Here is a 21,713-nt window from a genome sequence, read left to right as displayed (position 1 = left end):
ATCTATCGTTCAGCCTAGGGTCTGCCGAAACAAGACTTGTCTTCTAGACCGCAAGGGAGAAGGTGGCGGCATTACACTACCACTTTAGGTGTGGTCTCGGGAAGCTAAGCCTCCTATGCCAGCAACTGTAAGCTGGCAGGGGAGTGACTACTCACCCGGCAGCTAAGTTGTCGGCATAAAGACTGAAAGACTGAATACAGTACTCTGAGCTACTGTCGGAAACCCAAGCCGGGATACTCACCAGCAAGGGTGGGAGACAGGAAACACTAGCCTAGTCAAGCCGGAGTGTACTACTCTATGGCAAGACTAAGATAGGGTTGTTGCTTATGGCAGCACTCAGAGGGAAGGAGGGATTACCCTTAAATCTCCGCAGGAGACGAGTATAGAGTTATATAATTAATTCTAGGAGATAATCTATCTCCTGTTGAATTGATAAAATGATACACGAGGGTAAACGGGGATAATGTATGAAAGTATACTAAAGCGCATAGGCTAGGTAGCCTAGCGCGGGGCGAGATCTCGGCTACCTAAATCGCCGAGACTCTAGCGTATAAGATCGACACATGTAGGAAGAGGAAATTTGTATGCATAATCATATCTTCACTAGTATAATTTTGCCTAAATAGCTACAATTCATTAAAGCTAATTACCGGGAATGTTGTTCTGCTGACTAAATAGAGCATGCATGACGAACGACAGCGCCCAACATGGCACCTCCGGTGACCGGCCATGCTCCATAAAACACATTAAATTATACTAATTTCACTGTGAAGCAGGAGCTAAAAAATTATACACTGTAAAGATTAAATACTCAACTTTCCAGAGGCAGAAGATGCTGGAGAATGCATGATAAATCCTTTCAAGAAACAATCTAGAACGCTAGATAAAGAGGGAACACCACCGTGCAAAACCGCTACTAAAAAAGGAATGAGCGCCATCTTGGAGCCCTGTAATAGTACAGGAGGAAGGGTAACCTTGATAACGGCTCCCCTTCAGTTTTACCACTCTTCCCCCTCGAAGCGAAAACGCTATTCGGGGTGAAGATTGCCATGTGTCGTATCAAGATATACGTCCCCTGATATTATGCAATATCCTTAAGAGAAATTTTAAGGATACTCGCGCCAGGAGGTAGAATTCTGGAGTCCTATGGTCAATTCTCTGGGAGTATCACTGTAACCAAATATCCCTTAGAAAGCTGCCTAAAGGAACCTTCCATCAGGACGACATGGCTCGACCCCAAAAAACTAACATTTGGTCATTAGCCCAGTTGAGCAAGGTATAGTTTGTGACAAGGCAGTAGAAGGCTCCCCAGTTGCATTAAGAGTACTGTAGTCAGTAAAAGGGTCCCCAGTAGTGTTAAATGTAGTTAATCACCAGGGAACAATATTACATTTTGTATAGTTTTGCTTTTAAACTGACGCCATCTTTCAGATGACCATTTAGAATACAATACTAAATCCAAAGTAAAATATGAGATTTGTACATTGCATGATAAAGACCATACTTACTTCAAGTACAGTATTTGAAAGCCTATACTACCAGGAAACACCTAAGTACTTTGTCTCTTATTCCTACATATTTGGAAGAAAAGTTAAAATAAAAAAGTAACAAACAATCTTCATAAGTAGAGTTTTCTTCCAATAAAAGAAGAAATAAAAGCCTCCTAATCTACTAGGCAATACTGTATGCCAAAACTGAAAATGCACTTCATAAAAAAGGAGAGAAAACAACACTGAGAAGTTAATTTCATGCCACCTAGAGATAGATCATGGAGTTGTTCTCATTGAAAAGTTGTTCAAATGGAAACTATGCTGGCAAAACGCTACATAACAAGACACTCCACTAATTGCATGACTTGCATATAAAATGGGTACAAAATCAAGACCATAATTGTTTAAAGACCACTAATTATAGATAGGTAATAGGTAACATGACTGAAAAGGGACGAATTTAAGTAAATTTTATTTGATGAGAACAGGTAACTATTACTACTGATATAAATGTGGAATCTTAACCATCAAAATACATACAACAAAAACAATATGAAAGATCTCTTATCCTCTAAGGAATCGTGTCTTGACAATTTTATGGAAGCGACTTAAAAATGAGAAAACGCTACCAAAGTAGCACTAGGAAGCGTTTGAATAATTCTAAAAAAAAAAAAAAGGACTCATTTTAATGATCAAAGATGATACTATCACTTGGTGAAGAGATTTTAGTCGCATTCAACAGTACATTAATCACTTAATTCACTGGAATTTAGGATCCCAGTTTGGGAAAAAAGAATGAATTGAAAGTGTAGACCACCATAAAAATAAGAAACCTTGCAATATATCTAAATGAAAAAAATCACAAACATTACAACTATAGTTTCTTTGATAACAATATTGGTAATCTACAACAGTACTTCAGTGCATGGAAACTTATTAGACCTTACAGTTTTTGCCATAATAAAGCCTTATCAAAATGTTTAATCTGTTTTCCCTTATCGCAAAACAGGTAATTATAATGGAATATTCTAGCAATAAACAGCCTCAAAGACTACGGACATAAAATCATAAAACCAAAACTAATCCAGGACAGAAGTCTAAACATTCTAATGCCTGGAACAAAAAGGAATAGCTAATCATCAGGTCTGATTCACTGAAATAAGAAAACAACTTTGCCAGGTTACCTGCAATACAACACTTGACCTGATGATCACAAAATGAATAGACAGAAATAAAGCTTCATTCTTTCCCCCACCTGCCTCTTGCCACCATGTGATAGGACCGAGTCTTCAAATCACAAGTATTGGTAGGAACTCAATGCAATTTAGGAACTACTCTTCCTGCACAGCAAAACACTTTACTATTTAGGGATAATCAACACTTGTCTACCAATTGTGATCGCAAATTTTACAGTTCCTTAGAATACTTTTATAGCTTAAAGGTCACATTTAAGGCCAGAATTTCAAGTGAATGCTTTCACTACATTATTCTATTTTATTTAAAAAAGTTATAAAGATCACATTTTTAAATGTAAAATTGTAAGCCAATTTCTACATATTTTTTTCAAAACACAGACTTGCCAGAGTCAATCCATTAATAGTAACTGTTCCAAGTACAAATTGCTCTTTGAATTCAAGGCTTTATCTTAATACCTGCCAAAGGGAAGATCTGAATTCTTTGTAACCAATGATTGTTGATTTTAACAAGAATGAATGCAACCAGATATACAATCATCACATCTATAGGTACAGTTACTAGAAAAAAAAAACACTGTTCAATTCTCATGAATACAGTAAACACAAATTCTCTATTAACACTTGCCTCCTGATATGCATGATCAAGTACAGTATAAACAAAAATACAAATTCATAATTTCTTTCTTCTCTTAAATGCAAAGATCTTTAGCAATAAAGTGCTGTAATAAGCTTTGTATTTAGTATCTACTACTTTGATAAGCATGGCTAGAGCTCACTGACAAGTCAGGTGTTTTGTTATTAACGGAATCGCTAATTGTTTCAAGAAAGTTGTCCAAAATAATAAGGAAACGATGGTCCATGAAAAAATATTCACAATGACATTTTTTGTTTTGAGTACAACACTTACTGAGAATATAATACAAATAATTAAAGAACACTAATATTACTTTCTTTGGGATTTTTGCTAAAACTATACAACGAACAGAATCTAAATCATGAAATTAAAAATGTCAACTAAGAGTTCCATTTCTTACTAAAAACCCACAATTTTTCTCTCAAAAGGTCCACTGTCAAAAATATGACCATGTTCTTGTTGGTTGAAATGTGTACACTAATTCAATCCATTTGTAAGTGTTGGTCACGGGTGAATTTAATATTCTAATATGAACTTGAAGCATCCATGTGAATCTAGTACAGCTTTACTAGATAAAAAATAACCCACTGTGAATGATGTTTGCTCTAAGTATTTATTCTGATTTGCAAGAAACTAAAGTTACCAGAGTAAGCCATTTGAATTAGGGGTAGAGCAAACATTTACAGTGAATATGAAATTAGTATTTTATTGAAAACATGAAGTAATTACCCAGCACTGTTAAAAAAATAATTCACGAAGATTAAACTGGCACTTACGAAAGACAGAAACTTGCTCTTTTTATATAACAAAAGGTGAAGCTTTACCCAAATTATGAAGACTTCCTTATTGGAAAACTAAAATACCTTCATTAAATTTTTGCTACACTTGTCCAGTACTGATGATTGATTGATTGATTTAAAGTTTTCAGGCCCAGTACTGATGAAGTGTACAACCTATGTAAGTACCTGTATGTGACTATTCACCTATACTGTACCTAAAAGCAAATATCATTCATGACAATAAGTGTTCTTTGCTATTGTTGTGATTTTCTGTAAACTAGATTTCACATACTATACTGCATCATTAAATTATCCCTATTACAAAAGTCTAAAAGAATTTGGTCAAGCATTTGTGTAATTACAGATTTATAGTCTAAGAAGAGATATTTTTCTCTCTAATGTAAGACTTCTTGAATCTCCTAATGTTACCTACTACTGACCTCATAGAGCACATGCAGTATTTATTGAGTGTATGAGTATTTGGAAAGCCAACATAATTCAGTCATTTCTAACCTTGTTAATGTCTTGCATTTGTTAGAATAAGTTGTGACATCTAAACCAGGCCAATTAATCATCATTTTTCTATAGAATAACTTTAAAGAAACATGAAAATAAATGTAAATAAAAGTTGTGACATAAATACTTTAATTTTGTACTTATAAAAGCTGTTTCATGCACAAATGTGACATATAAAATATATTAAAAAATTCAATGAGACTTGAGTGAAGTGTTTTTTACTGGATTTTTTTTTCATTGTTAATGCTTTATGTTCCCTTAGACTATACACTGTACATATATCTTGACATTAAGAATTTGAAACTTCCACTTAGTTTGCTATTGCTCCTTGATTAAACAACACTCACTGAACAACTGTCCTCAATAGAAGGAAGGGAGAGTATTGTTGCTTGAAAGACAACCACAATAACAACAATAGAAACAACACTGAGATGTATATAAATAGTGTACCTAGTTATGCATTTGTTCAGATCTAAATCCATACTCAGGAACTGTCTAAGTAAGTAAGTTGCGTAATATAAGTTTGCCGTTTCTGTTATTTTCAGGTATGCTTCTTCTCATGGTGGTAAGATGGCTCAGATAAAAATTTTGCTATTTCTTACTGAATCTCTCAATTGTTAAGCTTAATGTCTAATTTTTCTAGACGTATAAAAATGTATTACAGTCCTGTAGCAATTAAATTGAGAAGAGTTCTTTGAGAAAATGCTCCTTATTTTGAATATTGTATACCAGTCAATGATCAATTTTCCTGGTATTTACCTAAAGACTTCTCATGATCTAGATATTATTACAAAAAAATATGTACGTACTGTATTTAAAGCACCCATTTTGATCTACATAGAAAAAAGGTTTGGATCTATTACATGTTAAGCATATGCAAATTTTCACCTAAAACTTTTAATATTTGAAAAGAACCCTTTCATAAAGCAATATCAAAAGGATTTCACATTAAATGTACTTTACAGTATTGTACTGTATAATGTAATTGATGTGAAAGTAAAACTTGCATCAACATTATTGAATCAATTACAATATTTACACAAGTTACTTTAACATTCAATACTTCAAATAAACCTAATCCCATTACTAGACTGTATTTTACTAACGCTATACTTCCCCAGATTGTGCAACATTTGACTGAAGTACAAGTAATCATAAATTGAAGAAATGGATCCTAAGTCTTCCTCTCCGGTGAGTCTGTTACTAGAATGATTTCCCTTATTCACAAAATCATTATGGTATTAATGCCCTAAAGCAGCAGTAAGCAAGGTGGAAACTGAGCAAAATGCCTAATCCATGAAAGGCATACTTAAATATAGAATTCCCATGTGTCACTTCCTTGGTAAGGGTTAAAATCCATCAAATTGGGAAATGTTGAATCCTCGTGTCATTTCTGGGGGAGGGGGGTTAACTATCATTAAGTTGTGACATGCTGACAATGCTGGTGTGCAGTAGGAATATTTAATAAGAGGCCTAGTATAAAACTAACAACCCAAAAGAGACTAGTACTGTAATGAAATGTCCTTGTCTTCCTTCCACAACTAGGTCTTAATGTGTAGTTTTTACTGGTTTGAACAAATTGAGATTCTTCCATCTAGCACTTATATTGTAACAAGATCTTGGTGCTTTGGAATGTTCTCGAGTCTAGTATCAGTATGCCAAGACAGCTTTTGCTATATCCAATTCCCTTTATAATATAGCCACCAGTGAGAGAAACACTAGAGAGAGAGAGAGACTCAAGATTTCCTTCAATTATAAACCATGCTCTGCTAACAAAACACTGGTCCAGGTAGTATACCAGAAGTAAAATAAACATACCTTCATTGCAAAAACATTTCAAACAAAGGAACCATATTAATTCATATAAATACAAATATGGCTCATATCCCATCATATCCTGTTAGTAAAAAAGTGTACCAATTTATTAACTATCACATTCACCATGGAGACATGTGGAGACTCAATGAATTCATAAAAAAATTGCATTATGTTCATATAAGGAAGACCACTTGCAATATGTTTGAATGTGTCTTCAAATAGAATAGTCTGTTACAAAGTAGTATACCTCTTTAATAGGATTTACCAATTTAAAAGCTAAAATTCTGGATACTTTTGTCATACTGCCAATCTTATCAGTTTTAGTACATTCTTTTTTCTACAAATATTCATCAGGGGTCTCTTTTTACCGCCGAGTACCTCACGTCAAACTTAATGCACCTATATTTCTAACAGTATCATAAACTTGCCTCTTGCTTTGCTAGAGATTATCAAATTATTAATAAATAGGGATGACACCTGCAAATAGCCAACCACTTCAAGCCTTTGGAACAGGTAGTCCATTAAATTCAGAGAATTGTGGTGTCCTCTCTTCATTCTTTGATTGTGCAAAAATCCCAAGTGAAATTTATGGAAGGCTAAAAGCTTCAACAAAAGCAACTTAAGGAGCCTTCTTGAAGAACACTGGCCACATACTTTTATGAACTAATATTACAAAGGTGAAGGGAGAGCAATGAGTTTAGCAGATGAAGTGTTTTTCTTTCAGATGCAATCTTCACCCATTTTTTTATCTCTTAGCAATATGTAGAAAAAATTATGGTGGAGTTCTTAATTTGGTCCAAAGTTTCCTGGACATCTATTCATTATTTCTATTAATTACAACTATTAAAATGAAATATGTTATCAATACACATATGTTATTTCTATTATTATCTAACACCTACTAATTACTACATCTTTCTACTTTGCTATTCTCTGTTTTTTTTTTGCACAAGGCAAATTGCCTTTACCAAAAATGATAAAACTATACAAAACTGGAAAAAAATATTATCTGGATATATTTCTCCATATATCTCCATGGTTTAGAGAGATTTTGCCAAAATTTACAATCAAAATGTTATTCCTATATTAAGATATATTGCTTATACTGACAAATTTTATACATAGTTTTTTTCCAAAGGTAATTTCAAAGGAGTCACAGCATCTAACTTCTCTTGTTGACTTGACTGAAACTAATGCCTAAGCTACTTTAGGATTTATTAAATTGATATCGAAACAGAAATGCCTCTTACCACCTTCCAGTGAATTCTCAAGAAAAAAAACATCCTGAAAACTATGCCAAGAAATCAGTCATGTTGGGGCAAACATAATATATAATTGTTAATTACGCCTGCAATTATACAAATGCATTTAGATACGTACTTAATTAGACAATCATGGAATTCATTGAACTATAATGGAAACTGCATTATCAGTTCATATGAAGATATAATTACATAAAACTGGATTAGAAAGTAAACTGTTCTTTACAAGAGCTTACTATAACATTCTACTTGTATTCAACAATCTTACTGCACAGTAGTAAGCAAGTGTTTGTTTGGAATATGAATAAACGATTATTGTATCAAGACCACTGCCTTAGTAAAAAGAAGAATGTCTACTATTTCATATAAATTTTATTCTTAAATATTCACAATGTAAACATCAAACTTGCTCAAAATATAGATGAAAAAAGTAGTTAATACTCATTTTAAACATCACACTACTTGTACGACAAGATTATGTAAATTGTTTTTAATACGGCAAGTGAGGACTACACTGACATTTTAGGTTTTTGAACAGTGAAGTAAAATGAAGCGATCAAATAATGCCGCCACCATTTCTCTTAAAAGTTAATTATTCCCTCCTGTCCAAGAAGAATAAAAAAAAAAGTTGGTAGTGAAATTATGCAAACTATTGTCAAATCCAGTGCAATGTAATGACTGATAAGCAGGAAAAAATACTGGAGTTACAAAATATTGAACTGCCATGAAAGCTTTAATCAAATTTTAATAACCAGAAATTCAATATAAAATCTGAAATAAGCTATCATTAAAGCCAGTAATGCCATAATAATTTGAGGCATGCAGAGTTAATAATGTTTCTATCTTTTAATTTCTCTCATTCTATCATTCTATACCCAAATACTGTTCTTTTCCAGTTTCTCCCTTGAAGTCCTAAGATTTTTCAGTGGTTTGGCCTTCTACTTAAAAAAAAAAAACTTATTTCATAGCATAAAAATGAACTTTCAAGATATCCCACTCCTAATTGTCATTGCATGTCCTTAATGGCCCCAACTAAACTGAGCTTTAATTCCAGAGATTTATCCACAATTTTATATCAATTATTAAATTCCAATAGTTATCAGCATAAGTGCACCTGTATACAATACTAGTCTAAAAAAACACATTATAGGTAAAGGAGTCTTGTAATAACAAAGCTTGTGGATAAATATAGGAATCTTGTAAGAGTAAAGCTCGCTAGTAAATACTCTAAGTGTAACAAGCTAAGATACGTTTAGTTAAGGGGCTTTTTCATTCCCAAAAACAGTTATCTATGGGAAAAATATTTTGCTTGCAACAATTAAAACACTACTGTATATATGAAATACACCCAACCTTATCCGTTACTCATACATCCTTCACTTGATATTTCAACATTATTTCAGATAAACAATGTACCATAAATATTATATTAAGCCATAAAAATCTTTCCTATACACATGCTTTTCGAAATTTCCTAAGATACAGAATAAATGCTATTCACTTAGCTCCATATTTCGATGGTATCTTCATCACCCTAATAAACAGGACCTATCGTAGAACCTATGAGTTACAATCATATGCCCCCTTTTCTTCTCCATCATGACAATTTTGTTTGTAAAATGTTCTATGCTTGGACACCTATGAAGAAATTTTAACTTCTTACATAGAGCAAAGCCAGTTGCAGAGTTATCTGTAACTTGTGTTGGAACTTAAGCCCTTGACTATTTTACCCAATTATCAAAACATGTTTAGAAATCTTAAAATCCTCAAAATTACTTAAAGCACACTGTCTTTACTGTACATTGTAATTGTAATGCTTTATAATTTGTGATAGCAGCCAAGACTTCTAACAGAGACTATAATTGCTACAGCATCCTTAAGAAATTATTTTGTAAAGGCTTCTCAAATGTCAACAGATTAAAAAGAGAAATTCATGAGAAAATATAAAAAAAATGTTTCAAACCTTTACAAAAAATTACATGACCAGAAGCATAATAGCATTCGATATTTATGTTCCACTTGAGCATAAAATATACAATATACAAAACATTTTAAAACAATTCTAGTGTTTTACAACTATAGCAACCCTAATTTATATGAATGTTATCAGCTGATGCACAGAAAAGTATACTCTTCCAGACAGAGTTGAAAATGATCATGAAGACACCAAAAGAAATGTGATTGCATTAAGAGTGAGAAAACACTTAGAATGTATGTAGAGAATTTGGACCATAGGACCCAAGCACTTTGGTCGCCATTCAGCACCTAACCCAAAGCTTTACTTGATGAAGACTTTAACATCAGATGACCCTCTGCATGGCTACATTCATAACGTTGTAATAGTTTAGTGGAAAAGATGATGACTAGGGATGGAGGGTTAAAGGGTACCATATGTCTGTGTGTCCAGCAGCCATTACCTAGCCCTCACTGGTCATAGCTTGGGCAGAGATGAGACTTGGTTACTGATCATATGTGTATAATGTTCAGTCTCCAGGATATTACGTAGCAAGTCTGCGAGTTGCCCTTGCCCTTGCTGCTTATGAATAACCTTCAAAGTTCTAAATCACTTTCATTCAAATGGGTTTCCTGATTATGGGAAATTAATAAGTTAATGAGAATAATAGAGCACTGGTTGTCAAAAAAACTCATGACAAAAACAACCTAAATGTGAACTGATGAGGATAAGCAGAATAAAATGCCATACATTTCTTTTAGATCAAATAAAACAGCAGAAGCATATATAATACCATAGTTTTTCCCTAAAGCAGACCTAGCCAAGCACATCTCCCAAGATATGTCTGGGGTTCCCCTACTTGCAAGGGAGTAAAGAATAAATTGCTTCCATAAATTTACCTCTGCCCTCTATCCATTAGAGGTTCCACAAACAGGAGATGTGAGATCTTTTGAAACTGACATCAACTTCCAATTACTAATTTGTTGATTTGACTTGTCAGATGTTAGTCAGCATCTCCACTACTATGGGATGGAAAATTACCTACTCTTGTTGATAAGAAAGAACCTTAAACAGGCATGAGATACTCAAGAATCATATCTCCCAGTATCACAGTAAAGTTACCTAGTATCAAGAGGAAGATTTTCTGCAATCTAAAAGGTGTCAATGACCTTCTTAATGTGATGCCAGTTTGACATAAACTGATCAATAAATCAGTATTTAGCAGTTGAGTATTACTATCTATATAGATCATATCTCTTCACAAAGACATAGGAAAGCATAAAATAGTAACAATAAGTGGATTTGACAGTTTTATGCTGTTGAATGAGATGATTCCCTGTTGAAGCAATTCATGTCCAAGTCAAAGAAACTATATTGTGCACGGCTCCAAGAAATTATGAATGAGAAAAAGTAAAAAATAAAAGAAAAATATTTAAATTCTTTAGAATCTCCCTAAAAATGCTTAAGAAAATTGTTTTACAGTAGCAATGTAGGGTAATTTTGTCTCTACAACTATTTTCATAGATGCATAATAGCTTCTACAAAGAACGATGTAGACAAACAGAAATCCATCCACAGTCAGAGAAACATGAGAGTTTAATATCTCTCTCTATGTATATGTATAACATATGTATAAAAACACCACAATGAAGATCTGAAGACATAAGACTAACTCAGGGTCTTTGTATTAAACGTGACGAGGGACAATGTTACTAATTGGGACTTTTACCCTTAACAGGTCATCAGCAATGCAAAGAATCCCAATAAAATCTTCTAAATTCCCACAATGAACAAAAGTTAAACATCTTTGGAAGAAAAATAAAGAGTACATAGCCTGCTGTGGATGATTAATATTCTTCATATATAAAATACTCATTATGATAATGCCACATCAACCAACCAAGACCAAAGAGAATGGCATATACAATGATATACATTGCTGTGACAAAATGTGTACATTGTGGCACAGTCCTGTATTATTAGCCAAAATAATATTAATATATGATGAAACCTTGCACCACATGGAGATGATTTGCCATTACTCTCTACAAAATTGTACTTCCTGATATTTTTTCAGTAATCTGGAATAGTCTACTTTATTGATATCAGCAGAAAAAGTTCAAATAGAAAATTAGAATCTGTACATTGTATAGGAACACATGAACATCACAAAGTATTATATCTTAGGAACACTAAGGAGACAAAAACACACCGTATGAGCTACCCAACAAAGACAAAAACAAAACATGAAGAGGTAATACAAGTAAAGAATCTGAATGGCTACCACAGTCGTGTTCTCATTGATTACTTCTATTATCCTTCTCGGCGTATGATTTTGCAAGAAGTTTTTAAGAAGTTAGTTATTTGAAGGTTTAAGTAGCATTACTGCACACTCCTTATGGTTGACTCTCAATCAATCACAAATAGAGTCTTCTGATATTCTAACATTTCACCTTATAAAGAACTATATGAGTTTATTCTAGTGGACGAAGTAAGCTTTAGCCCGTAATTATGTGACATTAAAATTTGGGAATTTTGCTTTGCTACTTTTAAATTCTAACTGTTCATACAGAACACCTATCACAGAAAGATTTCATTCCCAAACTCTATCATCTGGAAGATCATAGGAAACAAAATTTTCATAAATTTTACTTTCCAAATTTAAAATCACAAACACCACAAATGGATCCAATCAGTGCCATGCTTCATAAAAATTATATCAATGCAACAGCATAGTTTCCATTCAACAAAATGTTACCAGTTAAATAATGGTGAATAAACCCTGAAAATAACCAGTGGATGGTGAAAAATAGTTTGAAGTAATATTTTTATCCAGGGTATCTCGGGTATGTATGAAACTCTTCTCTTATATACTTGACTTTTATATAAAAAAATGTATGCATAAGTTTATAAATGTAAATATCAAATTCTGAGATAGGCAGATTTTGAGTACTTATATAAAAGAGTAAATGCCATAATAATAGATAATACAAATGATTTTACTTGATGGGTGTATGATAAATTGGTTAAAAAAATCCAAATACATCCTCATTTTAACAATGATCTTGGGGTAAATTGGCAATATCTTTCAACATCATGTTTTACATTACTATTGCCCTATAAAGCTAACAGATCAAATAGCTAACAAACCATGTACAGTACTGAATGTTTAGAATTTGCAACCAGTTTACCTGGTTAAGTCCAATAACTCACCAAAGACTCATTGTAAAATAAAGAATTGCATCTACAGTACAGAACAAAATTAGTTATAAATTTTCACATCTTCATGATACACACAAACCACTGTCTTACAATGGGTTTCAGGGAATAAAGTGATCTTTAACTACAAGCCATAGAATATACTCAAACCAATTTCCTAAATCCTTACAAAAAAAAAATCTCTTATGATGCTATATGACTAGCTTGTAATTATTTGCACAAATAATTTGTAAAACCTGTTAACAAATATGAACGGAAATTTATACAACTTTAACATACGGTAAGTACTGCCCAAATGTTGTATTCAATATAGTTACACGGAAATGAATACATTAGCCAAGAATCCTTGATTATAAATCAATCATTCAAAAATATTGTAACTGTATTGCCAAGAAATATCATGGAAAACTACTGCCATAATGAGTAGTTTTCTTAAAGGCCATATACTTCACAGTAATTATTCCTGTGACAATATTTATAATTCAATCTTTATGTTCCATTCATATACAACTCTTATTTTGCCAATGTTATATTGTAATGTCATGATTGATGATGTGCTAGCCAGTAATAGGATCATCAATTCAAAAAGAAGTTTCAACTAATATTACTTTTATGAGTATCCTTTACTAGAGGAAGGCCCTGCCACAAAATAATTAGCTACGCTAAAGAGCTGTAGGCAAGAAACCAATTGGGAGAGCTGTGAGGATGGCAATATCAGTAGAGTACTGTATAAAGTTTTATGCTCTATGTTCACACACAATGTACAAGCTTCTTTCTCAATGTTGTGCTACTAATGTGAAAGAAACTTTGCATACCATTTTTCATTGATTAACAACCAATAAATTTAGCAATAAAAAAGTAACTATTATAGATTCATGGTCTGGCATCTAGATGCCAGAATGAAAAGAGAAAGCAAACATTGCATGAGAACATGAATCCGAGTCACTTCTGTGAATAAGATAGCGCCATGTCACCTGGTGACTCGATAACCAACACATGAAATAAGGTTATTGATGTCAAACTCCCTAGTCCTAACTTGGCAATAGGGTCTTTGGAGTTTGTTCATGTCTTTCCATCTTCAGGAATTTTTCATAAAATCCCCCATCTTCATTGGATATATAAAACTCTTGGAAATTTATATGAATGACGTGAAACATTTTTGGAGCAAAATCTTGTAGACTAGATATATCAAATGATAATCCCAAAAGCCTCCAACAAATGAGGTCAGACAATAGATGACCAACTCTCCCATTGCAGTCTGCATGATGAAATTGATGATTCCATAAATATACATCGAGATTGAAAGTTTTCATGTAGTGAAGTTTTAACTTGAGACTCCCTTCATCTATTCTCAGCTAACACCTCCGTTCCAGGCAGTATAACACAAGTAAAATAGGGGGTTAGTGCATTGCACCAACTAAAACTCAGCATTAATTTTTAAAAAAATTTAACCAAAACTTTGATCTTGAATTCCTCTTTACTAAACATGATTTTCTTTAGTTTTTGAATAATCAACATTTTCTTTAAATCAACTTACTGATTTGCTTTGTTTTATATATTTTAAAAACTTAAAATTCTTTGATATCTCTCTCCTCATACACATCTGTACTGCTTATCATTCTGTTAAAAAAATGATGACCCAAGATCTAAATAGCCTCTGAGTATCTCCATCACAAGAGAAATCACACAAGTTTTTGTGAAATGCAGACTAGGAATCAGTTACAGAAAAAATAACTTAGCATATTTAGAACAGTTTAGAATACTATACTGTACACTGAAAAACATACCTAGCTCGTGGAAAAAAAGAATTGAAATAAAAACAAAGTAACATATAGTTACTGGATAACAAAGTTCACATTACCTAAATCTCCATCATCTGAGATTCTCAAGTAACCAAATCAGTTATATGTAAGCATTAAATATGATATAAGTAGCATCATCTCAGACACTTAACTTACTGATACCTGTCAGTACTAAATAGAATATAAAATACTCCACCCATTAGAACCCATAACTACTCTCAAGAGACCCCTGTATACAGCTCCACCCCACATACCCTACTCGCACTTAAGTGACTATAACCATCTTTATCCCCCCTGCTATGTCTAAACTAAGCATTCAGTTGTCCTGGTGTGCTTTCTCCGGCTATATCTTATGGAAAAATCTTCCTCCATCAAATCTTTCTTGTTCAAAATTCTCCTTCAGTTTACCATATAATTTATGCCTTGTCTTTTTTTCAATTCACCCATATCTTGTTCTACCCAATCTCCTCCTCAATCCATACAAAGTGCTCAAAACATCTCAATCTTGACTCCATTATCATATTTGTAATATTTACCACACAACCACTTCACTAAATTTCTTCTTTAGTCAGTTTCTCATGCAGTGAAATCCCACAAACTCACCTCAATATTCCAGTTTCTTTTGCTCTTGATCTAATTGCTCCTTAATAAAGTGTCTATACAATAACAACAATTACTACTCAATCTAACAGTTGTGTGAAAAAACATTGCAGTTTTATCAGATGGTAATCCCCATCTATTCCATTAGGTTTGTATAAAAATGTGTCACACTGCCTACTAAAAAAAGGTCTATGTTTGCAACAGACTTAGCAACCAACATTATTTGAATGAAAAGCAGAGACTTAATGTTTTTCTACAGATCACAACCTCTAAGCTTGACAAGATTAACTTGTAAAGCGTCCAAAGGTGTGCTTTTCTAGACCCATAATTCATGAGAAAATGGTCCTGCAAGAGTGTGTTATTTCCAGGCAGAACTACTGAAGTTGATGCTGTTTTAAATTACAGAGTAAATTTATTTCATTGAACAGTACAGTACTTGTTGGTGCTTCTTAATGTTATTTTAATTTTTAGCCTTTATGTGCTGTTAATAAATAATTTCATGAGGAACATAAAATAGTCCATTTCATGAAAATTGAATATGCTATCTTATGGTTAATTTCTTACTTTCAGATATTGCACAAATTTAGGGGAACCACTAGTGCATTATACTAACCACTAAGCTAAAAAAATTATTTTCCAAGTCAGCAGTTTAAAGTACAAAAGACACAAGGGCCCTATATCATCTCCCTGAGAGGCACCTGGAACCACTAGCTGAAGCATCAGTAGGTATCTTACAAACATCTTCCAGTACAATATTTTTGGAACATACTTATATTCTTTAAATCTCTTTTTGTTTATCTTCTTGAAATAAGTTTTGGCTTGCTAAGATTGCTCTTCCTATTGTCTGTGCATCTTTTGATTTCCCTTAAAAATATCTTTCTACACTTCAGGACAGCTATAAATTCCATTTACTAGAATGAAAAAGACAATTAAAAGTCCCTAGAATTGAGACTAATTCCTATTACTGTACTGAAAAAGACTATTAAGTCTCCAGAACAGAGACTTTTCATGACAATGACTAAATTTGCAGAATAAAATGTTTAGTCAATAAGTAAAGTGTGCAAATGAAAGTGAGAGTGCATATAAAATCTAAAGCTTATTAAAAAGCTTTGTTTTATTAATATATAAATCCTCACTTTCTTTAACCATACTCTCAATGTAAATCAGATAAGGCTAGGCTATTATCTGAAAATTAACGTAGCTGCTGCCATGGCTGGCAGTGTACTCATTAATCAACAATAAATGTAACAAATAATATTAGTGAGGATACCTCAGCTTGGCCACTGCGAAGGAATAAATGTTCAATTAAAAACTAACAAGCAATCAGCCAGGTCTGGAGTAAAGAATACAAAATCAAAATATATTTGCTAGGGACCAGGATTCTCTATAACAGAACTGTCTTCCCTGCCTGATGGGTAATGTAACGAGGTAGTAAAAGACATGACCATTCTATCATTTCTTTCTTTCTTTCTTTCTGGGAATAATAGCAATAATAAGACTGGCAAGACAAAAGACTACAGTACAAAATATTGAATGTTTGCTGTCATAAGAATTTGGTGACTGAAGATGGAAAACACACTTTACCACAAGAGCTGCGATACTTGATGCAATCATATAGGGATGAGCAAATGTAAAACCAAGTATGATGGTGACTTGGTGGAACAACAGGAGCTGATAACCTAAGAGAAAAACACTAGTTAACATAAAAGGTCTGGTCTGAGATAATTTCTCATGAAACCTTGAAAACTGAAAAGTACCAGAAATGGGCTCCTCCACTATCAAGAAAACAGAGATTGCCAAATAGAGGATAGTACTGTCTAGTATGAATTCTGTATATAAAAAAAAGGTTTAGTAAGTAAGGGATTCATTGCCCCCATCCTACGTAATGCCTTGTAATGAAGAGAAGACAGATCTACGACTGATGTCTTCTAGATGGTGGAGGAAAGAAAATTCGGCGAGGAACATTTTCAGTCACAACTACAAGAAATACTTGTATCTTAACCTTAAATAAAACCAATGATGCAAAATGAAAATTGTCTAACATTGGAGAAGCAAACCTTTTCAAAAGTGTGATTCTCACCAAATACTATTAGATTTGCTCAAATGGAAACCTGTTCAAAGATCTTAAAGCTTTACAAACCTCTCATTATAAGAAAAAACTTTCTGATCATCTCTCTTCAAAATAAACGGGGGAGAAACATACAAAGTTAGGGGGATCCAAGAGCCATAGGTGTACAATGCTAATTAGATGTGTGAGCATAATAAACCGTAAGAATAATATTTTCCATTGATTTTTCCAATACTATTTTCTTGAGGTACGTTAGTTACGCAGCTGGAATGAGAGAAGAATAAAGCATAGCCTAATCCAAATTTAATGATTGGCATAAGAGCCACTAACTTTGTGGAGACTGTGGGTCATCCAAAAATCTTAAATGGATTGGAAAAACCAAAGCAACCAAGTATAACAATCTAAAAATAACCTACTGGACTGCATTACTTCTCCAATACAACTTCTTTAATTGATTATTACTCTGAAACTTCTCTAACTTTTCAGGGTACATTATATGAAGGCAACTTGTCTGTTGGGCTGCAAAGCTAAGTATCCAAGTTGTTTTAGAAGTAGCGCTCAAGAATTTGAACTATTTATCTTCAGCTAACCTCAACTGTTATGATATGTGTAGACATATACATTTATAAGCCAGTACAAAACGGCACAGCCGAGAGGATCTCAGATCATATGGATTCTGGAGTTTTATAAGTGCTAAACCTATATGTTAATGTCACACACTGAATGTCGTCTTAGCTGTTATTGATTAAACTAAACCATTTATTGTACTCTTAGAAAATTAAATACTATTGTCAGATATATGATAGCAAAATAATTAAAACAATTAACAATGGGTCTTAAAACCATTTATTACTTTAATTTCTAAATGTAATATATTCTTCCCTTCAATTACTTTTCTTTTATATTTTCTTTCATGAAAAATGTTCAAAACTCAGTAAATTCCAAAAGCTATATCATGAAGTAATCAAAGAATAATTACAACAATCATTTCAGAGTTAAAAATCATACATAATGTACATTGCTACAAATCATTAAATCAAAGGCCTTGACATCAGCCTTCTATGTATCATCTCTTTCAAATCTTTTTTTCATCTAAATGTTTCAGAATGAAGCTCAGTGATACAATAAACAAAGCATACTTTATAGACTTTGTTTTGTTTTAGCTAATTATAAACAACTGTTCTAAAGTCAATAAAATTTACTAACATACGAAAATTTTCACCATGAAACGCTTAAATTTCCAAAAATCAAAGTAGAGTTATTAAATTATAAAATTTTTCTGGGCAACAATATGGAAGATACATCCAATGTTGCTATAAATGAGAAAAATGAAAGTATTAAGATGTAATAGTATGTGGCAGTAAGTATTTTAAGACTAACTGAAACCCGTGTTTGACCCATTCCCTTAAATACCCTAACAAAAGGATGAGGCACACTACCTTATTTCTTATTCAATATTGAAGAGTCAAAATTTTTTGACCTCATTTGAACGGTAACCAATTTTTATTTTCCTTAAATGCCTTTAGAAATTTAAACCTGTTTTTAATCCACATTATTGCATATTAAGGCACATTACCAACTATCATAGTTAAATTATTGCAGTTGACTGAGAACCTTTCTTACTTCATTCTATTAAGTAATGTGTTATGATACTGTAAGCATATTGCACTATGCTGGGTAATTCCCAGAAGGGGGTGATTACATGAATGCTCATGTGGCACTATGAGGGCATTATTTAGTACTCTTTACACCATTTCCTTTGCTCTTATCTCTTCTACTCTTAAATTTTTCTATTTTCCTTTCTGTGATTTTGTACCTAACTTATTTTTTCTTCTTCACAGAGAAACAAAAGCCTTGTGTCACAGTCCCATGAAACATTAGAAATTGGACACAGTAATCTATCTATAAGCTACTTTATAATGATGTTCTGTTGAATTATTCAACCTTAATGAAATATAAATTAGAAATCTCACAACCAACTACTTGCAATAGTGTCTGCTATATTACTAGTATCATTTTGTTAGAAATCAAACAAATCCATGGCAGCCTTAAAAAGCTTTTCAAAACATGAATAAGAAAATCTTTTCCTTTCCTCAAAAACTCTCTCCAAAATATAATAAATTTAAAGTAATTTGTATTTTTCCTAACGATACAAACTTTGAGCTCTTTGTTAGGGAGTATACTTTTGGTAAAGCTGGATGACTACCCATAAGACTTTTAGCAAGGCGTAACTAACCCACCGCTAGTTAGCGAGGGATAGGGGGTAGTATCGGCTACCCCGCTCACAAACACACACACACACCTGTGTTGTCTCATCACTTTTGATTGCAGGCAGGACTTGCAGAGGGATAGGTGATGGCGGGCCAAATTTGAATAAAATGCTCAAGGTTTGTATCATTGGGAAAAATACAAATTACTATGTAATTTGTTCCACCACTACCAAACTCTTTCACTTCTTATTAGGGAAGACACCCGTAAGGTGGGTGGAAGTCCTAACTAACTGGCTGGTTTTTGACCCAGGGTTTAACACCGTGCTACGCATGCATAAATGAGAAAAACCCTGACACCTCACTGAAACTCCATGCAATAGCACACTTTAGCAATCTGAGCAATTTATGTGATTGTGTGATACTAGCTGTGTGACTTGCCTAGGTAAGAATTCTCAGAAGTAGTAGGATCTTTGAACATACCATAGACGCTTCCCAAATCCTACCTCACCAAGGGGAATGGGGACATAAGTATATATTTCTATATCAGGTTAGACAAGGGAAATGGTTATTACTTGCAGACAGATGAGGCCAGCTTGCATAGTATCGTAAGTGCTGTTCCACAAGGGAGGGGAAAATGAATGAAAGAAGGAGCCGGTCATTCTTATCATTCACCCCAGACTTAATCCTGGGTAACCTCTACCCTCTACCATCTGCTACTTGTCCATCAAGGAGCTTGAAGTGTTTAAACCCCTTGTTATGTAGCCACCACAAGTAACGTCTCTATGTCCCCGTGCTGACAAAGAGCCTTTCACTTTCACTCGGGGGTGAGCTCCTGTAGTCCTTTTATGGTAACATCTCAAGGCCCTCACCGGGCAAAGTAGCAGTTGATCCGGACTCTCAATACGGAAGGGCCCAAATCTAGGATTCGCTTCTCCCAGATTTTGAGTCTTGGCGATAAACTCAGGGATGAAGTCAAGCATTACCTCTCCCCATCCCCTTGAATGGGAGATGTCATAGGCAAGACTATGAAGTTCACTTACTCTCTTAGCCGAGGCCAAAGCTAGAAGGAAAACCATCTTTAGGGTCAGGTGAAGATCTGATGCCTAGCAAAATGATTCGTAAGGAGGTCCTTTTGGAGATCGAAGGACACAAACCCCATTCCAACTGAAGACAGGCAAGCTCAAAACTTTGTATGAGAAAAGACAATTCCAATGATGAGGGAATATTAACTCATTTCAATCTAAATGCAAGGCTCAAGGTTAAGCGGTAACCTTTCACTGCTGAGACGAAGAGGAGCTTTTCCTCCAAAGGTACACAAGGAAATCTGCTTTTGCTAGAATAGTGGCATCGAGGGAGAGATACCCCTTCCATGACACCAACCATAGAAGACTGTCCTCTTACCCTGGTACATAGCAGCTAAAAATTCCCTGAGGTATCCGGACAGATTCTTCGCAACGTGTTGCAAAAACGCTATGTGCATAAGGATAACCTCCAGGCGTGAAAACGTAGGTACTCTACGGCTTTGTGTAGATGTTCACATGTGGTCGTTTTAGTAAATCTTGACGTGGAGGGAGTTCTCTCAGGACTTCTGTTAGCAGCTGAAGAAGGTTTAGTAACCATTCTGCATGATGCCATAGCGGAGCTATGAGGGTATTGGTAAGTTGGTGGATGATCTTGCCTTGTTGAGCACCCTTCTCATCAGGCAAAATGGGAGAAAGATGTGGACATCAATGTTGTCCCACGGTTGTTGGAATGCATCTTGCCAGAGAGCCTGGGCATCCGGTACCTGCCTTGTTGTTCAGTGACATTGCAAACAGGTCCACCATCAGGGAACCCCACAAAATCAGGACTTTGTAGGCTACTAGATAATTCAAAGACCACTTGGTGATCACTATTTGAAGTGCTCTGCTCGGGATGTCTGCAAGCACATTCCTCTTGCTAGGAATGAAACAAGCCAATAGGGACACTGAGTTGTCTTTTGCCTATCCTAGCATTTCCACTGCTAGATGGCAAGATTACTGAGAAAAAGGTAATGCCTTGCTTGTTTACTTAAGCCACTACAGTGTTGTTGTCACTCACCAACACCACAGAGTGACCAGCCAGGAACTGATGAAACTGTTGCAGGGCTGAAAAGGCTGCCCCCATTTCCAAAAGGTTTATGTGCT

General features: G+C 34.1%; 1 protein-coding gene across 9 annotated transcripts in view; it reads right to left on the bottom strand.

Moving 5' to 3' along the window:
- The window catches only part of LOC137641331 (plasminogen receptor (KT)), a 565,134-nt gene that overhangs the window by 225,108 nt on the left and 318,313 nt on the right, over nucleotides 1–21,713 (bottom strand). For 2 of the 9 annotated variants that reach the window (XM_068373771.1, XM_068373772.1), the window contains exon 6: nucleotides 1,948–16,949. The exons of the other annotated variants lie outside the window; for them this stretch is intronic. In XM_068373771.1, coding sequence (XP_068229872.1) covers nucleotides 16,881–16,949 — 69 coding nt within the window. In that variant the 3' untranslated portion in view covers nucleotides 1,948–16,880. Of the gene's footprint in view, nucleotides 1–1,947; nucleotides 16,950–21,713 lie in introns of those variants that run through there. 9 annotated transcript variants of the gene reach the window in all.

The sequence above is a fragment of the Palaemon carinicauda genome, chromosome 5 (genome assembly GCF_036898095.1).
Source record: "Palaemon carinicauda isolate YSFRI2023 chromosome 5, ASM3689809v2, whole genome shotgun sequence".
NCBI lineage: Eukaryota > Metazoa > Arthropoda > Malacostraca > Decapoda > Palaemonidae > Palaemon > Palaemon carinicauda.
This window is presented reverse-complemented; position numbering and strand designations above follow the sequence as displayed.